At 44.1% G+C, this 24,506-nt stretch overlaps 1 protein-coding gene across 2 annotated transcripts; it reads right to left on the minus strand.

The window, feature by feature from the left end:
- Positions 1-1,790: 1,790 nt before the first annotated feature.
- On the minus strand, positions 1,791-24,293 carry PLPBP (pyridoxal phosphate binding protein). Of its 2 annotated transcripts, none has more exons than XM_050801354.1 (8): positions 23,485-24,293; positions 20,823-20,930; positions 20,710-20,745; positions 20,101-20,176; positions 9,307-9,441; positions 6,396-6,538; positions 5,527-5,625; positions 1,791-3,580 (listed from the first exon to the last, which is right to left on the minus strand). In XM_050801354.1, exons 1-8 carry the CDS (start codon positions 23,686-23,688, stop codon positions 3,449-3,451), a joined length of 933 nt encoding a protein of 310 aa, XP_050657311.1. In that variant the 5' UTR covers positions 23,689-24,293; the 3' UTR covers positions 1,791-3,448. The 2 variants fall into 2 exon arrangements, with proteins under 2 accessions (XP_050657311.1, XP_050657312.1); XM_050801355.1 differs by lacking the exon at positions 23,485-24,293 and adding an exon at positions 23,235-23,390.
- Positions 24,294-24,506: the final 213 nt, after the last annotated feature.

A 24,506-nucleotide genomic window follows, 5' to 3' on the forward strand; every position in this document is an offset into this window, starting at 1 on the left:
GCAGCCCTTCAGGAATTGGTAAGCGAGTCCTTCCTCCTTCAAAGCTTTGGTGGAATGCACAGGGCCACTTGTTTTCTGAAGGATGAAGATGTCCTGGATTTTAAGAATGTCCTGTCTGACCTCATTCCTGTGTGTCCAGCCTTAAGGAACAGAATTCACTGCTGGTCCAGCTTCAGGGGGAAGGCACAGGGTTGCACACTCTGAGCCCTGCAGCCTGTGAGATTAGCTTGAATCATGAGGAATGAGCTTGGGAGGGAGATGGGATGATGAGAGGGGAGGCCAATCCCATTCATGGCTGGGTTTAATGATCTCCTTCCTTCTCACCCCCACTGGCTGTGGTTTCAAAGTTTGTTCTGCATTAAGATGCATCAATTCTCAACTGTTCCAATGGAATAGAAACACACACTTATTTTATGGTAATAAGGCTCATTTAAATGAAAGCTGCACATCTAAGAATATGCCACTTATCAATTATTAAAGGTAGAGATAGAAGATACCAGTGTGGAGTAGTGACCATGTTCTGGGCCAGAAAGTCAAGTCCTGAGTTTATTTGTTGTCCGGCCACCAACTCACTCTGACCTCAGACCAGGAGAACACGGAACCTTCTCTGGGCCCCAGTTCCCCATCCACAAAGGGACATTGCCTATCAGCCTACACAAGTGTCCCAGCTGTTGTGATGGTGAAATGAGAGAATATAGAGAATAGTGCTACATATACCATCAATGTTAAACAAAAGGGAGGGGGGTACCATTTGAGTATTAAGAGGTTGCTTTGAGAACTGTGACAGATTCTGTGAGGAGCTCCCCAAGAGATCAAAGCCTTGATGGACTGTTGGGAGGTTTTGTGGCATCTCAAGCCTTCTGAGGCTGGCTTCAGGGCAGACAAGGGCCCGGCGCCCTCAGAGACTGCAAGGCTGCACAGGTGGGTCCATTCCAGGAGAGCAAGCCGTCCAAACTCCAGGAACTGGCTTTCATGAAAATCTGGAAGAAACCCAACCTCCACCCATCATGTGTTAACGAAAGACAAACTCACAACCTGCCTCAATTTTCTCTCTGCAAAAGATCCCATCCTGCTGGGGTCACTCTGGACACACTTTGGTGTCCTTCCCTTATCTAGAGCTGATTGAGCCTTCCCTGGCTTTCCTCCTTATTCGCTGTTTTGGTTTTTTGTTTTTTTTTTTTGAGATGGGGTCTCACCTTGTCGCCCAGGCTGGAGTGCAGTGGTGCGATCTCAGCTTACTGCGACTTCTGCCTCCCAGGCTCAACTGATCCTCCCACCTCAGCCCCTGGAGTAGCTGGGACCACAGGCATGCGCCACCATGCCCAGGTAATTTTGGGGGAGGGTATTTTTGGTACAGACAGGATTTCACCATTTTGCCCAGGCTGGCTGGTATTGAACCCCTGAGGCTCTGCAAGTCACCCTATCACTTGAGTCATGTCCTCTCTGGCCTCTACGAGACTGAGTAAACCAGGAGTCCCTCTCAGGGTAAATTGCTGACAGTGGAGAGCCAGTGCTTGTCCCTCCGGTTAGCCAATGTCGCCATCTAGAGGCAATTCAAAAGTCTCTTGAAGCAAGGGGTAACGTCTATTTCTGTAATTCCTGAAATGTCTTTTTTCTTGCCCTTAGAAGTTCAGAATCCCTCTCACCCACGGTGTAGCACTGGCTGCGTCTGTAACCGTGGGGAAGCCCTCCTCCAAAGCCCAGCTGGCACGATGCCAAGGCACCAGCACAGCTGCTTCCTGTGGGTTCCAATGCCCCCTCCTGTTACATTCACTCACTACACCAGATCATAAAAAATAAATCTTTTAATTGCTTTGTAATTGGCACAGATGGTATAATTCAAACTCACATTTTTTATTTAATAGACTCTGAAATATCACACTGTAGCTCTCACTGAAATAATACAGGAATCATAATCTTTAAGTTTACAAAAGTACATTCGGCAGCAGCATCATGTTTGAAAGTTACTTGTAAAATCAGACTGGGGCTTGAAAAAATAAGAGAAAAAGCCATCTGGAAAATAAAAAACAAGCCATACTGAAGCCATCTGTCATGACTATTGGAGAATGGTGTTTTTGGGTTTTTTAAAGATCTTGTTACTTTATTAAATGATCCAGAAGAGTTGCACAATTCTGGCTTGTAAATACAGCGGGGAAGCTGTAACTGTGCCTGGAAAGTGCTCCTCAGGACAAGGAACGTCAAAGTCAGGCTTTGTTGAAACCATGTGCCTGAACAGGCTTTGAAGGAATCTTTCATTTCTTAGGAGTAATGAGATTCCCTGGTTTTTGATTAAAAAAATCATCCTGAAGAGATTATAGTGGAGGAGATAATCATTAAACGCTCATCACTGTAGGTCCCAGAGGAAAAAATCAAAAAGTCCTGTCTCTTAAGGACGATGTCAGAAAGGCCCAATTCCTGCTTATGTTATCCCTTAATTTCAGGGATACCACAGACTGGCAGTGACACAAGCTCTCACTACCAAATTGATTTTTTTTTTAAGAGACAGGCTGTCTCTAAAAAAGGTGTGTAGGGGGGTATTATCTGTATATTAAAAGGTTGCTTTAAGAAATGTGACAGCATCTACGAAGAACTCCCCAAGTGATCAAAGCCTTGATGGACTATTGGGACATTTTATTTATGTTTTATGTTTTTAGGCAGGAGTACAGTGGTGCAATCATACCTCACTGCAGCCTCAAACTCCTGGGCTCAAGTGATTCTTCCACCTCAGCCACCAGGCCCAGTTAATTTTTAAATTTTTTGTAGAGATGGGGTCTCCTGATGTTGCTGAGGCTGGTCTTGAACTCCTAGGCTCAGACGATCCTTCCACCTCTGCCTCCCAAATTGCTGGGATTACAGGCATGAGTCACCGTGCCTGGCCAGCAACAATTTGTGTTTTGAGAATTAACCCGAGCCATTTCCTGAAGTTACCTGTACTGCCATTCCACAGTTGGGAGTATCTTCACATATCTATCGGCTAGGGAAGAATCTGGGGGCAGAAATCACCTTATTCCAGAGCAGCAATCTATACAATGTAGTAGGAGTTTGTAGGGAGTAGTTAACCATAAGGAATTTCCTATTAAAATGAGATGAAAAAGGGGAATCCCTCTGAATTCCACGATTAGAGGCATCAGTGACCAAATTTTAACCTGGAAAAGGCATTCATGGATCAGTTCATGCTCCTGGGCAGAATTCAATATTGGACACGATTCCTAGCTATTGATTTGGTATCTGTTCTGCAGAAATGTTTGAATTTCTCAAACTCAATCCAAAGTCACTGCTTGAAGCAAGCTTCCTATGTCAGAGACTAAGCACAGATGGTTTCCATCAACACACGTGATCATTAGTGCTCTCCACAGGTCACAGGAGAGCAGGACTGTGCTGGGACACAGGGAATATCGAAATGAAAATCTAGGTTAGTGCATAGTTAGTACTCTCAGTATTCCCTGGCTCAGTGCTCCTGTGCCACCTCCAGCGGCGCCTTCACATCTGCTGCGCACTTGTCCGGGGTGGGTTTCTTTGAGTAATCCCGCTCTCCAAAAATGATGCTTCCTATTCGGACATTTGTAGATCCTACTTCAATCTGTAGGAAAGAAGAGAAGGTATCGAGGATCAGGTTTAAAATAATAAAATGGAGCCAGTGCTGAAGCTGTGCCCCCATTCTGGCTCTCAAGAGCCGTCTATGAAGAATAATAACAGCCAAAGATGGCTTTGGGGTGATGGTTCTCCTCAGAGATTTGACCTCTGAGGGCGTATACAGGAAACAAGTTGGGTTTCTCTAGATTTCCAGTGGTTGGGGAGTGTGGCTGGCACTCAGCTAGGTGCAGGTCAAGGACATTAGACGTCCAGTGTGGGATGCAGCCGCACAGCACAGCACACCCACCTTTCCAATGTGCCACGGTCAGTAGATGAAAAAAAATCCTTATAATTATCTGATCAAATTCCATTTTACTTACCAATGCAATGTATTTTTGCACTGTTTTAAGAAATACAATTTTCCAGGAATGCAAATTTATATTTTGATTTTTGAAACTTTATCAAGTTATTTGCTATTTCAGAAAATCATGTATTTGCATTGCCAATCTAGCACACTTGTATCAGTTGATATTTACAGCTGTTGATGTACACATAAGATTGTTGGTGAATCTACACGTAAGAGTAAGCCTCAGATGGGTGTGGTGGCTCATGCCTGTAATCCCATCACTTTGGGAGGCTGAGGTGGGTGGGTTACCTGAGGTCAGGAGTTCAAGAACAGCCCGGCCAGCATGGTGAAACCCCATCTCAACTAAAAATACAAAAATTAGCCGGGCATGGTGGCAGGCGCCTGCAATCCCAGCTACTTCAGAGGCTGAGGCAGGAGAATCGCTTGAACCTGGGAGGTGGAAGTTGCAGTGAGCTGAGATTGCGCCACTACACTCCAGCCTGGACAATAGAGCAAGACTCAGTTTCCAAAAAAAAAAAAAAAAAAAAAGATGAAGCCTTAGGCTGCTTCATTGTGATTTGCTGTGATACAGCCAGGCCCACGCACTTATGTAATGATATGCCTTTCCAAAAATTATAGCTTAATTTCTTATTTTCCTTTAGACTACAATTATGGAATTATGTTTATAATTTATGGAATTATATTTATAATTAATTTCTTATTTCCTTTAGATTATACTTATGGAATTATATTTTGTTTTAAAAGTTCAGATGTGGCCGGGCGCGGTGGCTCAAGCCTGTAATCCCAGCACTTTGGGAGGCCGAGACGGGCGGATCACAAGGTCAGGAGATCGAGACCATCCTGGCTAACATGGTGAAACCCCGTCTCTACTAAAAATACAAAAAACTAGCCGGGCGAGGTGGCGGGCGCCTGTAGTCCCAGCTACTCGGGAGGCTGAGGCAGGAGAATGGCGTGAACCCGGGAGGCGGAGCTTGCAGTGAGCTGAGACCCGGCCACTGCACTCCAGCCTGGGCGACAGAGCGAGACTCCGTCTCAAAAAAAAAAAAAAAAAAAAAAAAAAAAGTTCAGATGTCAGGCTATAATTTCTATACATTTCTTTTACTTTTATTTTATTTTTTATTTTTTTTGAGACGGAGTCTCGCTCTGTCAGCCAGGCTGGAGTGCAGTGGTGCGACCTTGGCTCACTGCAATCTCCGCCTCCCGGGTTCAAGCAATCCTCCTGCCTCAGCCTCCCGAGTAGCTTGGATTACAGGTGTGCGTCACCATGTCCAGCTAATTTTTGCAGTTTTAGTAGAGAGGGGGTTTCACCATGTTAGTCAGGCTGGTCTCGAACTCCTGACCTTGTGATCCACCCGGCTCGGCCTCCCACAGTGCATGGATTACAGGCGTGCGCCTACCTCTTTTCAAAAAAGAAAGGGCATGGGGAATGGGAGATGCTGGAATAGCTGAGACCCTGAGACTGGGTACCCTATTGCCATCCCAAGGCATTTCTGAGGCTTCTATAGCAAAGATCTGCTCTTGTGTCAGCCTCTCAGACACCCTACTCCCACCCCTCGAGGCAGACAGGGCACTGGCTGAACACTTACCGCGTGCTGGAAATCCACGGACATGCCCATGCTTAGCTCAACCTGGTCAGCAGGGATGTTCAGCTTTTTACACAGCTCCTCCCGGAGGGACAGTAACAGCTGACAGAAAGAGACGACACCTATTTTACTCCTGCCTTCTCTAATGATGCCCAAAAGTGGCTGAATCTGAACTTCTCTGACAATGGTTATGTATTCCTTTTTTATTTTTTATTTTTTTTATTTTTTGAGACAGAGTCTTGCTCTGTCTCCCAGGCTGGAGTACAGTGGCGTGATCTCGGCTCACTGCAAGCTCTGCATTCCGGGTTCATGCCATTCTCCTGCCTCAGCCTCCCGAGTAGCTGGGACTACAGGCGCCTGCCAGCACGCCTGGCTAATTTTTTGTATTTTTTTTTTTTTTTGCAGTAGAGATGGGGTTTCACCGTGTTGGCCAGGATGACCTCAATCTCCTGACCTCGTGATCCACCCGCCTTGGCCTCCCAAAGTGCTGGGATTACAGGCGTGAGCCACCGCGCCCGGCCGGTTATGTATTCCTTATGATTTCAAGGCCTGTCAAAATTGTCAGAAGTTACTGAAAGGGATTTTTGCAAACTATCCCACTTTTGAGAAAACTATTAGTCACTGGAGAGGAAGAAAGCTCATATTCTCTAAAGACTATGTTTTAGCCAAGTTCAAGTTGAGTTGAGAAAGGTTTGCAGGGCTTTGGGAACCTGTTCTTCCCTTTTCCTTCTGAGAAGAGTTCTGAAGAGGGCTAGAACACTCGACAGGCAGTGTTTGGGATTTCTCTGCAGTCCCCACTGCAGCCAGCCCTGCAAAAGCACTCCAGCCCCTGCTTCTTCAGCACATGAGCAATCTCCCCGACCCCCCAGTACCTGGAAGTCTGGATTTGGTCCTTGACTAAGATCATGCCCAAAGCTTCCTATGGTCATCAGTCCCACAAACTCCAGGCTAGGACACTTGGCATTTATGTGCTCCACGACGGCTATGGTCTCTGAAGGTGGGAGGCCATGTTTACCTTCACGAAAAGAAACGGAAAACAGGTATACTGCAAGGGTAAATGGCCAGAGGAAGGCTCCATTTTCCTCCCTTCTTTATGACAGAAGAGGTGACCCCCAACAAGAGAATCTCTTGAAAGAGCCTCAAGTCCTAAAGAGTAACTTTATACTTGGGGTTTTCTATGCTGCTCTGCTTCTGGTCAGGTTCCAGATGTCTCAAGAAGAGCTATCAGTTGGATTATCTTTCCTCCATCTCAGGATTTCAGCTGAAAACAGCTAGGAGACATGGAAAAGAAAAAACCTTGCTTTTTTGGGATACCAGGAAGATTTGCATTGCCAAAATGCCATTTGAACCTGAGAATTACTTTTCTAAATCAAGAATTTTTATAGTTTTATTAATTTAATGGAGTTGCAAAAAATTTAAAATAAAGTACATGTTAAACATTTTTGGCTATATATTTGCAAAGTTTAACTGAACTTTCTAATTAACAACTGGAGGAGAAATCTGCAGCAAGCAATTATTTGTTACACAGTTATAAGAGCAATTGAGGCCGGGCACGGTGGCTCACGCCTGTAATCCTAGCACTTTGGGAGGCCAAGGCGGGCAGATCACAAGGTCAGGAGATCAAGACCATCCCGGCTAACGTGGTGAAATCCCGTTTCTACTAAAAAAAAAAAAAAAAAAAAAAAAAAAAAATTAGCCAGGTGTGGTGGTGGGTGCATGTAGTCCCAGCTACTCAGGAGGCTGAGGCAGGAGAATGGTGTGAACCCGGGAGGCGGAGCTTGCAGTGAGCCGAGATTGCACGACTGTACTCCAGCCTGGCTGACAGAGCGAGACTCCGTCTCGAAAAAAAAAAAAAAAAAAAAAAAAGAGCTATTGCTATTGTCTTGCTCCCATTTATTAGGTGAAGATGCCAGTAACATTTACTTCAGTCTTTAACTAGGGCATATTATAGCTAATTATCAAGAAATGATACAATAAATACCTGATCTATAGTTGATTTCGGATTTCTATTGATAATTGGGATTTAAACCCAGGCAGTCTGACTCTAGTACGTTATCTAGAAAACAGATGCCTCCACTGTGTTCCTGCATACTAAGATTTGGTGAATACTGGTGCTTTGATGGTTGCAATCGAATACTTGATCTGTATACATTTATTCTTAATGAATAGCTAACAACATGTGTAGGGCTCTGGGCTAACAGTGTTGCCTGGATTATCACATTCAATCCTAACCACACCCTCTGAAGTAAGCATTATGATATCACTGCCAGAAAAGGAAACTGAGGTACAGAGAGATTGGGTAACTTATCCAAGGTTACAATACTGGAAAGCAGTGTAGCTCAAACCCAAGGTCTGTCTGATTTCAAAGTCCATGCTTCTATTCACACTATGTTACATTGTTAATCCAAGCCCCATAAAGATATTCATTGACTGGTGCTCACAGTAATTTTTTTTTTTTGAGATGGAGTCTCATTCTGTCACCCAGGCTGGAGTGCAGTGGCGTGATCTCGGATCACTGCAATCTTCACCTCCGGGGTTCAAGGGATCCTCCTGCCCTCAGCATCCCGAGCAGCTGGGACTATGGGCACACACCACCATGCCTGGCTAATTTTCGTATGTATAGTAGAGATGAAGTTTCACCATGTTGGCTAGGCTGGTCTCGAATTTCTGACCTTAGGTGATCCACCTGCCTCATCCTTCTCGAGTGCTGGGATTACAGGTGTTAGCCACCGCACCCGGCCCACTCATGGTAATTATCTTCCATTCTTTCTTAATGCAACATTAAGTAATTTTTTTAAGATCTAAGAGTATTTATATACTCTTAGGTCTTAAAAATTTAAAATACTCCTTGCAGGAGTGATGGTGACCTTTGGGGATTTTCAGATGAAAGTCACAATCCCAGGCCAGGTGCAGTGGCTCATGTCTTTAACTTCAGTACTTTGGGAGGCTGAGGTGGGTGGATCACCTGAGGTCAGGAGTTCAAGACCAGCCTGGCCAATATGGCGAAACTCCATCTCTACTAAAAATACAAATATTAGCTGGGTGTGGTAGCGTGTGCCTGTAATCCCAGCTACTCGGGAGGCTGAGGTAGGAGAACTGCTTGAACCCAGGAGGTGGAGGTTGCAGTGAGCTGAGATCGCGCCACTGCACTCCAGCCTGAGCGACAGAGCGAGGCTCCATCTCAAAAAAAAAAAAAAAAAAAAAAAAAAAAAAAAAAAAAAAAAAAAAAAAAGGCCTATTGCAGTGGCTCACGGATCACTTGAGAGGTCATGAGTTCAAGAGCAGTCTGGCCAATGTGGTGAAACCCTGTCTCTACTACAAATACAAACATTAGCCAGGTGTGGTGGCGCATGCCTGTAGTCCTAGCTACTTGGGAAGCTGAGGTGGGAGAATTGCTTCAACCTGGGAGGCAGAGGTTGCAGTAAGCTGAGATCACGCCATTGCACTCCAGCCTGGGCGACAGAGCGAGACCCCATCTCAAAAAAAAATCAGAAAAAAACAAAATGCAAAACAAAGTCACAATCTCCTTCTTGACTCCCCATCCATTCTTCTTCCCCTAAAATTAAGATATAATGAACCATGATGTAGTAAAGAATGATATACAGACTGGTTTGCATGTCATTATGCTACCTAGATCACACATAAAACAGCCTACTTAGAGGCCTGTGATCCTGTGATTTGTTTCCATAACCTTATCCATCGGACACTTGGGGCCACCCATTCTCCCTGAGCTTCAACCATCCTAAGGGAAGAAAAATCTACAATTCAGGTCTGGTCACTTACTCTCTTCTCCGCTGGTGTTAATCTGGACCATAACCTTTAACCTTTCAGGAGAACCTTTTTTCTGCCAGGAACTGTTCACTTTGTCTGCCAACTTCACAGAATCCACTGTTTCCAGCATGAAGAGATTGGGGACAGCTGTAATGAGACAGAGGCAAGGTAGTATTCCTTATTTGCTCTATTGCAGCAAGTAACATGCAACAAATCTCTGACTTGTTAGAGGAAGAAATATGCCAGGCAAAGAAAAACACAGTGAAATCTCACTTCCTCTAAGAAGACAAATGTGACAGTTTTACTAGATACAAATTCAAATGTCAGACCATCCCTGGCTAATCAGCAAAGGTAAATAAGGGAAACACTGACATACATGATCGGGCAGCATACATATCCATATGCTTCAAGAAGCTGGTAACAGACAGATTCCTAGTAAAAGGCTTGATCTATGTCTCAGTTCAAACTGAGAAAAACAGGTCAGGATGACAGTGAAGAAAGGATAACCAGTGGAAGCCAAGATGCATCCCCAGAATATCACCACATTCTTCAACTTTCTGGGATGAGGGTATTCTTATCCAACAAAGACATCACAATGACCCCAACACTGGCCGGGTGCAGTGGCTCACACTTGTAATCCCAGGCGGGTGGATCACCTGAGGTCAGGAGTTTGAGACCAGTCTGGCCAACATGGTGAAACCCCATCTCTACTAAAAAACTGCAGCAATCCACAGGACAGATTACCACAGTTTACATAACTATTCCTCTTGTTAATGGACGTTAGATTGTTTCTTATTTTTTATTACAAAAACAAAGCTTGGATATAGAAGTTGGTGCTATGTACAGGTATTTCAGATGGGTAGTTTGCAAATATTTTCTCCCATTCTGAGTTGTCTCTTCACTTTGTTGTTTCCTTTGCTCTGCAAGAGCTTTTTTCCTTTCTTTTTTTTTTTTTTTTTTGAGACAGAGTCTTGCTGTGTTGCCCAGGCTAGAGTGCAGTAGCACAATCTTGGCTCACTGCAACCTCTGCCTCCCGGGTTCAAATGTTCTTCTGCCTCAGCCTCCCAAGTAGCTGAGATTACAGGTGCCCACCACTACACCTGGCTAATTTTTGTATTTTTAGTAGAGATGGGGTTTTGCCATGTTGGCCAGGCTGTTCTTGAACTCCTGACCTCGTGATCTGCTGGCCTTGGCCTCCCAAAGTGCTGGGATTGCAGGCGTGAGCCACTGCACCCAGCCTGCACGAGCTTTTTAACTCGATGTGATCCCATTTGTCCATTTTTGTGCTGGTTGCCTGTGCTTTTGGAGTATTTACTCAATACATCTTTGTCAAGGTCGAGCGTGATGGCTCATACCTGTAATCCCCATGCTTTGGGAGGCTGAGGAGGGCAAATCACTTGAGGCCAGGAGTTCGAGATCAGCCTGACACAGTGAAGCCCTGTCTCTACCAAAAAATACAAAAATTAGCCAATGTGGCTGGGCATTGTGGCTCACGCCTGTAATCCCAGCACTTAGGGAGGCCGAGGCGGTCGAATCACTTGAGGCCAGGAGTTTGAGATCTGTTTGGCCAACATGGTGAAACCCTGTCTCTATTAAAAATACAAAAAAAAATTAGCCAGGCATGGTGGCACATGCCTGTAATCCCAGCTACTCGAGGCTGAGGCAGAATTCCTTGAACCTGAGAGGCAGAGGTTGCAGTAAGCCGGGATCATGCCACTGCGCTCCAGCCTGGGTGACAAAGCAAGACTAGAAAGACTAAAAAAGAAAGAAAGAAAATATACGTATATATTTGGCTTCAAGTGATCCTCCCACCTTGGCCTCCTAAAGTGTTGGGATTACTGGTGTGAGTCACTGCATTTGGCCTCAAGAAGCCTTTATGGAAATGAATTGAGCCGTGAGGTTGAACGACTAAAATGGATCATCCAGAAAGGAAAATAGCACTAAAACAACCGTTCTGTTAGGCTTTCCTGCCCCTTCTATGCCTGCTGGCTCCTTCCCCCCTCCCTCTTCCCCTCCCTCCTCCCATCACCTTTACTTATTTCCAACATGATCGGGTGCAGTGGCTCACACCTGTGATCCCAGCACCTTGGGAGGCTTAGGCGGGTGGATCACCTGATGTCAGGAGTTCAAGACCAGCCTGGCCAACATAGTGAAACCCCATCTCTACTAAAAACACAAAAATTAGTCAGCATGGTGGGGCGCACCTGTAATCCTAGCTACTTGGGAAGCTGAGGCAGGAGAATTGCTTGAACCCAGGAGGTGCAGGTTGCAGTGAGCCGAGATCATGCCACTGCATTCTAGCCTGGGTGCAGAGTGAGAGCCTGTCTCAAAAAACAAAACAAAACAAAACAAATTTGTCCAGACTAATGTCTTGGAGAGTTTCCCCAATGTTTTCTTTTAGTAGTTTCAGGTCTTAGATTTAGATTTAAGTCTTTAATCCATTTTGATTTGATTTTTGTACATGGTGAAAGACAGGAGTCTAGTTTTATTCTTCTTCATATGGATATCCAGTTTTCCCAGCAGCATTTATTGAAGAGATTGTCCTTTCCCCAATGTATGTTCTTGGCACCTGTGTTAAAAATAAGTTCTCTGTAGATGTACAAATTTATTTTTGGGTTCTCTATTCTGTTTCACTGGTCTATGTGTCTGTTTTTATGCCAGTATCATACTGTTTTGGTTACTATAGCTCTGCAGTATAATTTGAAGTCAGGTAATGTGATTCCTCCAGTTCTGTTCTTTTTGCTCAGGATGGCTTTGGCTATTATGGGTCTTTTATGGTTCCATATAAATTTCAGGACTATGATTTTCTATTTCTGTGAAGAATGTCACTGGTATTCTGATAGGAACTGCACTGAATCTGCAGACTGCTTTGGGTAATGAGGTCATTTTGAGAATAGTGATTTTTTCCAATTCATAAACCTGGAATATCTTTCCATTTTTTCATGTCCTCTTCAAATTCTTACATCAATGTTTTATAGTTTTCATTGTAGAAATCTTTCACTTCTTTGGTTAAGTTTATTCTTAGGTATTTCATTTGTAGCCACTGTAAATGGGATTACTTTCTTGATTTCTTTTTTTTTTTTAACTTTTTTTTTTTTTTTGAGATGGAGTCTCGCTCTGTCGCCCGGGCTGGAGTGCAGTGGCGCGATCTCGGCTCACTGCAAGCTCCACTTCCCAGGTTCACGCCATTCTCCTGCCTCAGTCTCCCGAATAGCTGGGACTACAGGCGCTTGCCACCACGCCCGGCTAATTTTTTGTATTTTTAGTAGAGACGGGGTTTCACAGTGTTAGCCAGGATGGTCTCGATCTCCTGACCTCGTGATCCGCCCGCCTCGGCCTCCCAAAGTGCTGGGATTACAGGCGTGAGGCACTGTGCCCGGCTACTTTCTTGATTTCTTTTCCAGATCATTCACTGTTGGCATACAGAAATGCTACTGATTTTTGTATATTTATTTTGTATCCTGTAATGTTACTGTTCAGTTATAATAGTTTTTTGGTGGAATCTTTAGGTTTTTCCAAGACTCTACAGTTTTAGAATCTCCTGGTAAGATGAAGGAGTACTCATTTACTTACTCCCTCAAATCACTGGATCTTAGCAGTCTTTAGTGATTTTGTATTTCTCTGTTTGAGGATGAATATTTTTCATTCGATTACTGGCCTTTTGTATTTTTACCCCTTGTAAACTGCCTCAATTTTTGCCTATTTTTTTCCCTATAGATTAAACAAAAAGATTTGTAGCTCTTTATGTATTCTGGATATTAACCTCTTCCCTCTTCAAAAATATTATTTTTCTCCCACTCTGTGCCTCCCTTTTGCTTTGACATGCAGAAAGCTTTACTTTTTGTGTGATCAAATCTGCTAGTTCTTCCTTTTGAATTTTTTATCATTATTATTATTAGATAGGGTCTCCTCTGTCACCCAGGCTGGAGTGCAGTGGCACAATCACAGCTCACTGCAGGCCTTAACCTCTCAGCTCAGGTGATCCTCCTACCTCAGCCTCCCAGGTAGCTGGGACTACAGGCACACACCACCATGCCCAGCTAATTTTTTATATTTTTAGTAGAGACAGGGTTTTGCCACGTTGCCCAGGCTGGTCTTAAACTCTTGGGCTCAAGTGATCTGCCTGCCTTGGCCTCCCGAAGTGCTAGATTTACAGGCATGAGCCACTGCACCTGGCCTAGTTGTTTTTTATGGTTTCCAGATTTTATGTCTTGCTTAGAAAAGCCCAAGAAAATAAAAGTATTTTCCTGTATTTTATCTTAATATTTTTATAGCTTTATTTTCAAGTTAGATTATTTAATCTAGGTGGAATTTACAACTCAATAATGAAAAGACAACTCAATTTAAAAAACATGCAGAGAACTGACTAGACATTTTTCCAAAGAAGACATAAAAATGGCCAATAAGCCTATGAAGAGATGCTCAATGTCATTTGTTATTAATGAAAATCAAAACCACTAGGCGCGGTGGCTCATGCCTGTAATACCAGCACTTTGGAAGGCCAAGGCTGGTGGATCATGAGGTCAGGAGTTTGAGACCAGCCTAGCCAAGATGGTGAAACCCTGTCTCTACTAAAAATACAAAAACATTAGCTGCACGTGGTGGTACATGCCTGTAGTCCCAGCTACTTGGGAGGCTGAAGCAGAAGACTCGCATGAATCTGGGAAGCGGAGGTTGCAGAGAGCCAAGATCGCACCACTGCCCTCCAGCCTGGGCAACAGAGTGAGACTCCGTCTCAAAAAAAGAAAAAAAAAAAAAAGAAAATCAAGGAGATACCATTTCACATATTTTTTGAATCCAATATATCTCCTTTGTTGACTTATTAGCTATAACTCCTTACTGTGTTATTTTATTGGTTGCTTTGGGGTTTAACTTACAACAGTCCACCTTCAAGGTATGTTATACTACTTTACACAGTTTAAGAACTTTACACTAGTGTGCTTCTGTTTATCCCCTTCTTTCTGTTATCAGTGTCATGCATTTTGCTTTTACATAGTTATAAATCCCATAACACAGTATTTTGTTTATATAACATGTAATAAGATAACAGAGACCCAGCCTTCAGGTAGGATTTATCCTAGGAATGCAGGGTTGGTTTAACATTTGAAAATCAATAGGCTGGGGCACGGTGGCTTACGCCTGTAATCCTAGCACTTTGGGAGGCTGAGGCCAGCAGATCACAAGGTCAGGAGTTTGCGACCAGCCTGGCCAATATGGTGAAACCCTGTCTCTACTAAAAATGTAAAACATTAGCCAGGTGTGGTGGCACGTGCTTGTAATCCTAGCTACTTGGGAGGCTGAGGCAGGAGAATCGCTTGAACTCGGGAGGTGGAGTTTGCAGTGAGCCGAGATCACGCCACTGTACTCCAGCCTGGGTGACAGAGTGAGACTCCATCTCAAAAAAAAAAGAATATCAATAAATGTGATTCAACATGTTAACAAACTAAAAAACCGTATGATCACTTTGATACATTAAATGCAACTGACAAAATTCAACATCTATTCTTGACAAAATCTCTCAGCAAACTAAAATTAGAAGGGAAATTCCTCCTTATGTGCCCACTCTCAGCACTTCTATTCATAAAGAAGTAAATAGGGAAATATACAAAGAAGTAAACTGTCTTTACTCATAGATGACATGATTATTTATGTGGAAAATTCAATGGAATCTACAGAAAAGCAACTAGAACATAAGTAATTTTAGCAAGGTTACAGGATACAAGATCAACATACAAAAATCAAGTATATTTCTATATACAGGTAGAGTATCCCTTATGTGAAATGCTTGGGACCAGAAATGTTTCAGTTTCAGATTTAGGATTTTTTCAGACTTTGAAATATTTGCATATACTTAACAAGTTTAGCATCTCTAATCTGAAAAATCTGAAATCCAAAATCTTTTTTTTTTTTTTTTGAGACAGGGTCTCACTCTGTCATCCAGGTTGGTGTGCAGTGGTGCAATCACGGCTCACTGCAGCCTCGACCTCCCAGGCTCAAACAATCCTTCCACCTCAGCCTCCTATTTGGGACTACAGGTTCGAGCCATCATATCTGACTAATTTTATTATTTTTTGTAGAGATGGGGTTTTGACATGTTGCTCAGGCTGGTCTTCAACTCCTGGGCTCCAATGATCCTCCTGCCTTGGCCTCCTAAAGTGCTGGGCTTACAGGCATGAGGAACTGCATCTGGCCCAATGAACTTTTCTTTTCTTTTTTGTTTTTGTTTTGAGACAAGGTATCATTCTGTTGCCCAGGGCTGGAGTGCAGTGGTGAGATCTTGGCTCATTGCAGCCTCAACCTCCTGGGCTCAAGCGAGCCTGCCACCTTGGCCTTCCAAGTAGCTGGGACCACAGGTGCGTGCCAGCACACCCAGCTAATTTTTTGGTATTATTTGTAGAGACAGGGTCTTGCTATGTTGCCCAGGCTGGTCTCTAACTCTTGGGCTCAAAAGATCTGCTTGCCTCAGCCTCCCAAAGTGCTGGGATTACAGGCATGAACCATCATGCTTGGCTCCAATGAGCATTTCTTTTAAGTGTCATGTCAGTGCTTAAAAGTTTCAGACTTTGGAGCATTTTGATTTTCAGAAATTTGAAATTAGGATGCTTATAACCTGTACTAGCAACTATCAGAAGTTGAAATAGAAAAATACATTTACAATAGCATAAAAAATATACACACTTCGGAATAAATCTGAGAAAAGATGTGGAAAATCTATACAATGAAAACTATAAAATATTACTGAGAGAAATTAAAGATATAAATAAGTACTAAGGTATACCTTGTTAATGTGTTAAGAGAGTCAATTTTTTTAGTGTGTCAAAATGTTCCCCAGTTGATCTAAGATCCAATACGATCCAGCAGGCTTTTCTTTTTTTCTTGTAGAAATTGAAAAGCTGGTTTATATGGAAATGTAGAAGACCCACAATAGCTAAAATAACTTTGAAAAAGAACAAAGTTGGAGGTTAACAGTACCTAATTTAGATAATTATTTTAAAGCTCCAGTAAATCAAAGTAGCAAGCTACTGGTATAAAGGTAGACAAATAGATCACTCATTAACAGAGGAGATCAACATCAACAGACAGTCCAGAAATACATCAAAGGATATCTGATTTTTGACAAAAATGCAAAGGCAATGCTATGGAAAAAGGATAGCCTTTCTAACAAACAGTTCTGGAACAACTGGATATTCATGTGCAAAAAAATGAACTTGGATCCATATGTTGTACCATATACAAAAATTAACTCAAAATGGATCATGAACCCTAATAAGACCTAAGACTATAAAGCTGCCAGGAGAAAACATAGGAGAAAATCTCTGTGACTTTAAGATAGGCAAAGATTTCTTAGACATGATGGCAAAAGCACATTCTTTAAAAACAAAAACAAAAACAAAAACAACTGATAAATTGGGCTATTCCAATTAAAAACTTTCACTTTTCAAAAGACAAGCCATAGACTGAGGAAAAATATGTGCAAAGCACCTATCTGATAAAGAACTCATATCATATCTGATAAAGATGGGCCGGGTGCGGTGGCTCACGCCTGTAATCCCAGCACCTTGGGAGGCCGAGGCGGGTGGATCATGAGGTCAGGGGACTGAGACCACCCTGGCTAACACGGTGAAACCCCATCTGTACTAAAAATACAAAAAATTAGCCGGGTGTGAATTGTAAATTGAATATGTAAAGAACTCCCTTGTCTCAACAGTAAGAAAATAATCCAATTAGAAAATGGGCAAAATACTTTTAATAGATACTTCACCAAAGAAGATATACAGATGGCAAACATGAAAAGTTCAACATTACTAGGCATTAGGGAAATGCAAGGACACTACTATATACCTATTAGAATGGCTAAAATTGGGCCGGATGCAGTGGCTCACACCTGTAATCCCACCACTTTGGGAGGCTGAGGCAGGCAGATTGTCTGAGCTCAGGAGTTCAACACCAGCCTGGGCAACACGGTGAAACCCCATCTCTACTAAAATACAAAAAAAATTAGCCGAGTGTGGTGGTGTGTGCCTGTAATCCCAGCTACTTGGGAGGCTGAGGCAGGAGAATCACTTGAACCTGGGAGGCGGAGGTTGCAGTGAACCAAGATTGCACCATTGCACTATAGCTTGGGCGACAGAGTGAGACTCCATCTCAAAAAAAAAAAAAAAAAAAAAAGAATGGCTACAATTTTAAAAGACTGACCACACTAAGTGTTGACAAGGATGTGGAGGAACTTGAACACTACGAGTAGAAATGTAAAATGGCACAATCACTTTGGAAAAGTTTGGTAGTTTCTTAAAAAATTAAGCATACATAATGGGTACACAGTTTCAGTTTTGCAAGATGAAAAGAATTCTGTGATAGATGGTGGTGATGGTCACACAACAACGTGACTACAAAATGCCACTGAACTGTATGCTTAAAATCATCAAGACGGGGCGGGCGCGGTGGCTCACGCCTGTAATCCCAGCACTTTGGGAGGCTGAGGCGGGTGGATCACAAGGTCAGGAGATTGAGACCACCCCGGCTAACACGGTGAAACCCTGTCTCTACTAAAAATACAAAAAATTAGCTGGGCGTGGTGGTGGGCACCTGTAGTCCCAGCTACTCGGGAGGCTGAGGCAGAAGAAAGGCGTGAAACCGGGAGGCGGAGCTTGCAGTGAGCCGAGATCACGCCACTGCACTCCAGCCTGGGTGACACAGCGAGACTCTGTCTCAATAAATAAATAAATAAATAAATAAATAAATAAAAATTAAAAAAAACCTCAAGACAGTAAATTTTATGTTTGTTATTGCAGTTATAAAAAGTTAAACACTTAACTTGTGACTCAGCCATTCTATTCCTATGTATTTATTCCAAGAAAAAGGGAAATATGTCCATACAAAGACCTGTACACAAATATTCATGGCAACTTATTTGCAACAGTCAAAAATGAGAAGCAATCCAAACGTTCATCAACAGGTGAATGGATAAACAATTGTGATATATTTATACAATGGAATACTACTGAATGATAAAAAGAAATGAACCTTTGATACAGGTATGAACATGATGAATCTCTACACTGAATGAAAAAAGTCAGACAAAAAGAGTTATATACTTCACGATTCCCTTTGGATAAAACTCTAAAAAATGTAAACTAACATACATTAACAGTGACAGAACGCAGGTAAGTGGTTCTTGAGGAAGAGAAGTGGGACGGGTAAGAGAGGGATTACCAAGGGACAGGAGGAAACTTTTGGGGGTGATAGATATACTCACTGTTTGTCGTGATGGTTTCACAGGTGCAAACATACATCACAACTTGTTGAATTCTATACTTTAAATATGTGCAATTTATTGTAAGTCAATTACCCCCAATAAAACTGTTACAAAATAAATACAGGTTATTTAAATTTTGATACCTTCAGGGAAATCAGTTCAGTTACTAAAGATCTCCATGTCTTTCTTAATTTTATTTTACTATGATTCTTTTTTTTTTTGAGACGGAGTCTTGCTCTGTCACCTAGTCTGGAGCACAGTGGCGTGATCTCAGATCACTGCAACCTCTGCCTCCTGGGTTCATGCAATTCTCCTGCCTCAGCCTCCTGAGTAGCTGGGACTACAGGCATGCGCCACCACGCCCTGCTACTTTTTGCATTTTTGATAGAGTTGAGGTTTCACCATGTTGGCCAGGCTGGTCTTGAACTCCTGACCTCAGGTGATCCGCCCACCTCGGCCTCCCAAGGTGCTGGGATTATAAGCGTGAGCCACTGTGCCTGGCCTACTTTACTATAATTCTTTTTTTTTTTTTTTTTTTTTTGAGACGGAGTCTCGCTCTGCCGCCCAGGTTGGAGTACAGTGGCCGGATCTCAGCTCACTGCAAGCTCCGCCTCCCAGGTTTATGACATTCTCCTGCCTCAGTCTCCCGAGTAGCTGGGACTACAGGCGCCCGCCACCTCGCCCGGCTAGTTTTTTGTATTTTTAGTAGAGACGGGGTTTCACCGTGTTAGCCAGGATGGTCTCGATCTCCTGACCTCGTGATCCGCCCGTCTCGGCCTCCCAAAGTGCTGGAATTACAGGCTTGAGCCACCGCGCCCGGCCTTTACTATAATTCTTAATTTTACTTTACTATATTTACTTTACTGTATTGTATTTTATTTGCTGTAGCCTTTTATTTAAAGGAAAAAGAACAGAAACGTCTCTTTTGCTAGTTAAAAAAATTTATGGGCTACGATTCTTTGTAATTTTTCAGAAAGACCACCAAATAATAATAAACATGACGTTGGGTAGGTTTCCAAGTATATATAACCCAGACAATTGTGAATTCATTCTGTTCTTGGCATGATGTTTTCTCTTTTTATTAATAACTCAGATTTTCGGCCGGGCGTGGTGGCTCACGCCTGTAATCCCAAGCACTTTGGGAGGCTCAGATGGGCGGATCACGAGGTCAGGAGATCGAGACCATCCTGGCTAACACGGTGAAACCCCGTCTCTATGAAAAATACAAAAAAAAATTAGCCGGGCACGGTGGCGGGCGCCTGTAGTCCCAGCTACATGGGAGGCTGAGGCAGGAGAATGGCATCAACCCGGGAGGCAGAGCCTGCAGTGACTGGAGATCACGCCACTGCACTCCAGCCTGGGCGACAGAGTGAGACTCTGTCTCAAAAAAAAAAAAAACCAAAAACCAAAAAACTCAGATTTTCCTAAAGAAATTCCAAAAACAAATGGTGAATTGGGGCTATTCTAAAAGTTGCTTTCTCTTCCACAAAGGGTAGTATAAGCAATACAATGACAGAGCAATTTTGTCTTCATATTTAGTTTTATCTTACCCATCAGTTTATTGACATTTTGTTTCTGTAGATGGCCAATGAAGTGCCATTTGATCTCAGGACACAAAGACAGAATCTGAGGAGAAAAAGGTAACCATGTGTAACTCAGATTTTACAGAGGCCTTGCAGGCTCAAATGCCTCGTGCACTCCCTGTCACCTTTCACATTCACTCTCTGTTCCTTAAATGTAATAAACTATCACAATCTTCACCCGGCCTCCTAATGAGGTAAAAGGATAGAGAAAAATCTAAGGCTTCTGTTTTGTCTTCCTTCCTTGTTCCCATCAATTCCCTCCACCTTTCAGACATCGCCCATCAGGGATGAACTGATTTAAGCTTCCAAATCTTGAAAAGATCCAAGATTACAGCAAGCTCCTGAAACCACCATTTCCAAACAGCCACCAAGGAGAAAACGATAGTCTGAACAAAGAGAAAAATCTAGCTGAGAATTACTTGGGGCTCAAGGTGAAAGTTGACATTTCTATCCCTGGCCCAATCTAAAGTCAGCCATCCTAAAATTGCCATACAACTCAAACACCACGATGGGTCTAATTTTCAACTAACGAGCCAAGATTTAGATATAAATTAAAGAATTCAGCTATCTACTTACTTTAGGATTTGATGCTTTTTCTAGCAGTTCCTGAACCTAAAAGGTCAAAACAGAACAAGTCAGAAGCCTGGCAATCATGATGCTTCCAAAGGGCTTCAGGAAAGGGCTCTTACGTAGTTCTCGCCGAAAGTGCGCTGCCCATGTCCATAGGCCTCGATCACCATGTCTGCAGGTTTGGTTTTGCTGACTGCCACTAGCCGGGGCTGGATGGCTGGAAGATCCTGCCAAGAGGGAAAGAGCCATATGAGTGAATGTTTGGGAACAGTATCCCAATGAATCCCATAGGACAGATCCTGTAGGATAGATGGGCATTGATCTCAACTTGGCATTAGGCAAGATCTATTTTTTCAACACTGTAGGCAGATCAATATCAAATAGTGGTGATCAAATGTTTTTTAGGGGCATGGCATCTCAATCTAATATGTTAGCGATGTCAATATATACCAGAAGAAATTTCTCTCTCAGGAGAGCTGGGCAAGTTAAAGCAGTATTTCCTATAAGCGTGGTCTTTGATCAACTGCATCGGCATCACCTGGGTGAGAATTTCCTTTTTTTTTTTCTTTGAGACAGAGTTTCGCTCTTGTTGCCCAGGCTGGAGGAAAATGGTGCCATCTCAGCTCACTGCAACCTCTGCCTCCAGGGTTCAAGCGATTATCCTGCCTCAGCGTCCTGAGTAGCTGGGATTACAGGCATGCAACACCACGCCTGACTAATTTTGTATTTTTAGTAAAGACAGGGTTGCTCCATGTTGGTCAGGCTGGTCTGGAACTCCCAACCTCAGGTGATCTGCCTGCCTTGGCCTCCTGAAGTGCTGGGATTACAGCGGTGAGCTACCGCGCCCAGCAGAGAATTTCCTTTTTAACAATCTCTCCAGATGACTCTAAGACGTACTAATGTTGGAGGCTTAAGAATCACTTCATTAATAGAAGGCTGCACTCTGAGTAAAAGAGAGGTCACTTCTGGCTTCTGAAACCCAAACATTAGCAGTTCTGGGGACTCATTCTGGTCCTGGTGTATCATTACACAATAATAACACTGCCCCATTTACTCTAAAAGTGGCCCACTTAGGTAACTAAGTAATTGATTGTTCAATCTGTGAATTAAGAACCGGTGGCACAGCCAGGTGAGCCACACACCTGTAATCCCTGTACTTTGGGAGGCTGAGGTGGGTGGATCACCTGAAGTTAGGAGTTCGAGGCCAGTCTGGCCAAAATGGTGAAACCCCATCTCTATTAAAATACAAAAACTTAGCTAGGTGTGGTGCCGGGCATCTGTAATCCGAGCTATCTGGGAAGCTGAGGCAGGAGAATCGCTAGAACCCGGGAGGCGGAGGTTGCAGTGAGCTGAGGTTGCACCACTGCACTCCAGCCTGGGTGACAGTGAGACTCCGTCTCAAAATAAAACAAAAAACAAAACAAAACAAAACAACAACAACAAAAAAAAAAAAAAAGAAAGAAAAGAAAAGAAAAGAACCAGTGGCAGAACTAACACTGTGACATAAAAAATTCTGGATTCAGGATTAGATCTATGTGACATCCTCTCATGAACACTACACAAAGAGTAGGGGTTCTACGCGTTTTGCTGCCACCCAATCCACATAGAAACAGTAAGAGAAGAGATTCATTTATCCTTGCACGATTCAGTCTTCTTGTATCCATCACCCCCTGAAGTTTTCACAGAATCACAGTGTTCTCAAGGACATGAAGGAGTCAGATCAATTAGAAAAATGTCTCCTTTTCCTTCCTTCCACAGGGATGCGTAATTAGCCTCTTCTGAGTCCAAGTCGTGACTACTGGGATTATGCTGATGATTGACGTTTTCCAGAGAGTTACCCGAACAGGCAGCCCATCTGCCTGAGAGTTCTCCTGAGAGAACCTCCAGGGTGATGTTTATTAGGGGAAGCCCTAGATTTTTCTTGGAGAATCACAGAGAATCACAGAATAGTAACATCTGAAGAGAGCTCAGAGCTTTCAGAGCTGAGGGCCGGAGTAGTTACCTGACTTGTTCAAGGTAAGGTCTAAGGAACAGTGAAGGAAAGACTATAATACAGGTCTTGTCTTCAGCCAGCATAAATGCTCGATCAGAGAAACCCGTGAACTCTCTGTTAAAGGTCAGTCTCATTCCACCACCATTCAGCTTAAACTTGCACTGAGGTGGGCAGATTGTGATTCTTGGTCTAAGCAAAGTCCAAGAGGAGGTAAAATATATACATACAAAAGACGAAATCTCCCCTTAACCAGCTTGGGATTGGACTGCTCCCTCCTGCCCCCAAAACAAGTGCCGCTCTGGTGCCAGCGAAGTCCGGCCAGTCCACCCTCACCTCGGCCTCCGGGCGGCACTGGCATTTCTTGGGCACTTAGCAGGTTAGACGCTGCCACACACGCGATCTCGGGCGTGTCTGGCCTCCGCGGGGTGCTCTTGTACCCCCGTCTCCCCTAACGGTCCGTGGGCACAGGCCTGGCCCCCCTCGCATCCGCCAAGGCTGTCGACCCCGAAACGACGCGGTGCCCAAGTGGCCACGATACCTGGACAATAAGTCATTTTCCCGAGGTAGCGGTACCCCCTGCTCCAACGAAGCCAATCTCCAGAAAACCTAAGAGACTCTGGGTAAGGAGGCTGGGAAAACCGTTCGCTAGCCTTTCCGTGGCCCTAGGCGGCCGACCGGACCCGCCTCTCCCGGAGACCCCTCTGCGTCACCGTGACGACCCATTCCCACGCAGGTGTCCCTCTTCTCAAGGCGGCCGCCCACCGTCCCCACGCAGCCTCCTTCCTCACCCGCGGCCGCCGCGCCACCGCCTGCTGCACGCGCTCGTTCACCGCCCGCAATGCGCATCCGACTCCCAGCTCAGCAGACATGCTGCCAGCTCTCCACATCCCCCGGGAAACGACGCCGAGCCCCAGGCCCCTGGCAGCCCTTGGCACACACCATCTTCCGGTTCCGCCCAGCTCGCGCCGTGTAAACCAATCATTGCGCACCATCGAGTCGTCTCACCCAATCAACACCCATGCAGCGTAGCGGCCCGCCCCCAGGCGGCGGCCATCTTGAGGAGGTCACTCCCGAACCTGGAAATGGGAGCCTGGGGGCAGAGGTTTTGCGTGCCTGATTCCAAGGGCCGCTCGCCGTGTGCTCTCCTCTTTCCTGCCCCTCAGCCGCTGCCGTCCCCCCACCTCCAAGGGACTTTTGTGAGGCAAAAACGCATCCTATACTCGGGGGGTCCTGTTCCCTTTCAAAACGCCTTGCCAGGCTTGCCCGTTCCCGGCTTTCTGGGCGCGAGGACACCAGGATTAGAAGCCACTGGGGCGGGAGCCAGGGCTTTTCTCTGTCAGATGATGCTTGCGAGGAACCCCTAAGCGACACGAAAGGAAACTCTTCTTTCTTCTTTTCCCTAAAGACACGGCGTGATTCAAACGTATCGTTATTTTTGTCATCCTTCAGACCAGTGCTGTCCAAGAGAAATAGAACGCGATCCACCTGTGTAATTTGGAGGTTTCTCATAGGCACATAAGTTTAGAAATTTTAATGATATACTTTATTTAACCCAATATATCCAAAGTAAGATTTCAACATGCAATCAATAGATAAACTAAATGCAATATTTTGATTCTTTTGAAAATCGTACGTGTTTCTGAAACCCGGTGTAGTGTTGACTTGCATGTGCCTTAATTCGGACCATCCCTATTTCAAGAGGTTAGCGGCCACCTGCGGCCAGTGCTGCCTCATCAGGGGACACAGGCAGCATGATTATTACTATTATTATTATTATTGAGACAGTCTCGCTCTGTCACCTAGGCTGGAG

This window comes from Macaca thibetana, chromosome 8 (assembly GCF_024542745.1).
Source record: "Macaca thibetana thibetana isolate TM-01 chromosome 8, ASM2454274v1, whole genome shotgun sequence".
NCBI classification, from domain to species: domain Eukaryota; kingdom Metazoa; phylum Chordata; class Mammalia; order Primates; family Cercopithecidae; genus Macaca; species Macaca thibetana.

Coding starts and splice junctions, on each gene's coding strand:
- PLPBP (XM_050801354.1), bottom strand. CDS start 23,688: ATGGTGCGCAATGATTGGTTTACACGGCGCGAGCTGGGCGGAACCGGA. Junction 6,539..9,306: donor TAACACCAGCGGAGAAGAGA/GTAAGTGACCAG, acceptor CTTTTCGTGAAG/GTAAACATGGCCTCCCACCT. Junction 5,626..6,395: donor GACCAAATCCAGACTTCCAG/GTACTGGGGGGT, acceptor TCTTTCTGTCAG/CTGTTACTGTCCCTCCGGGA.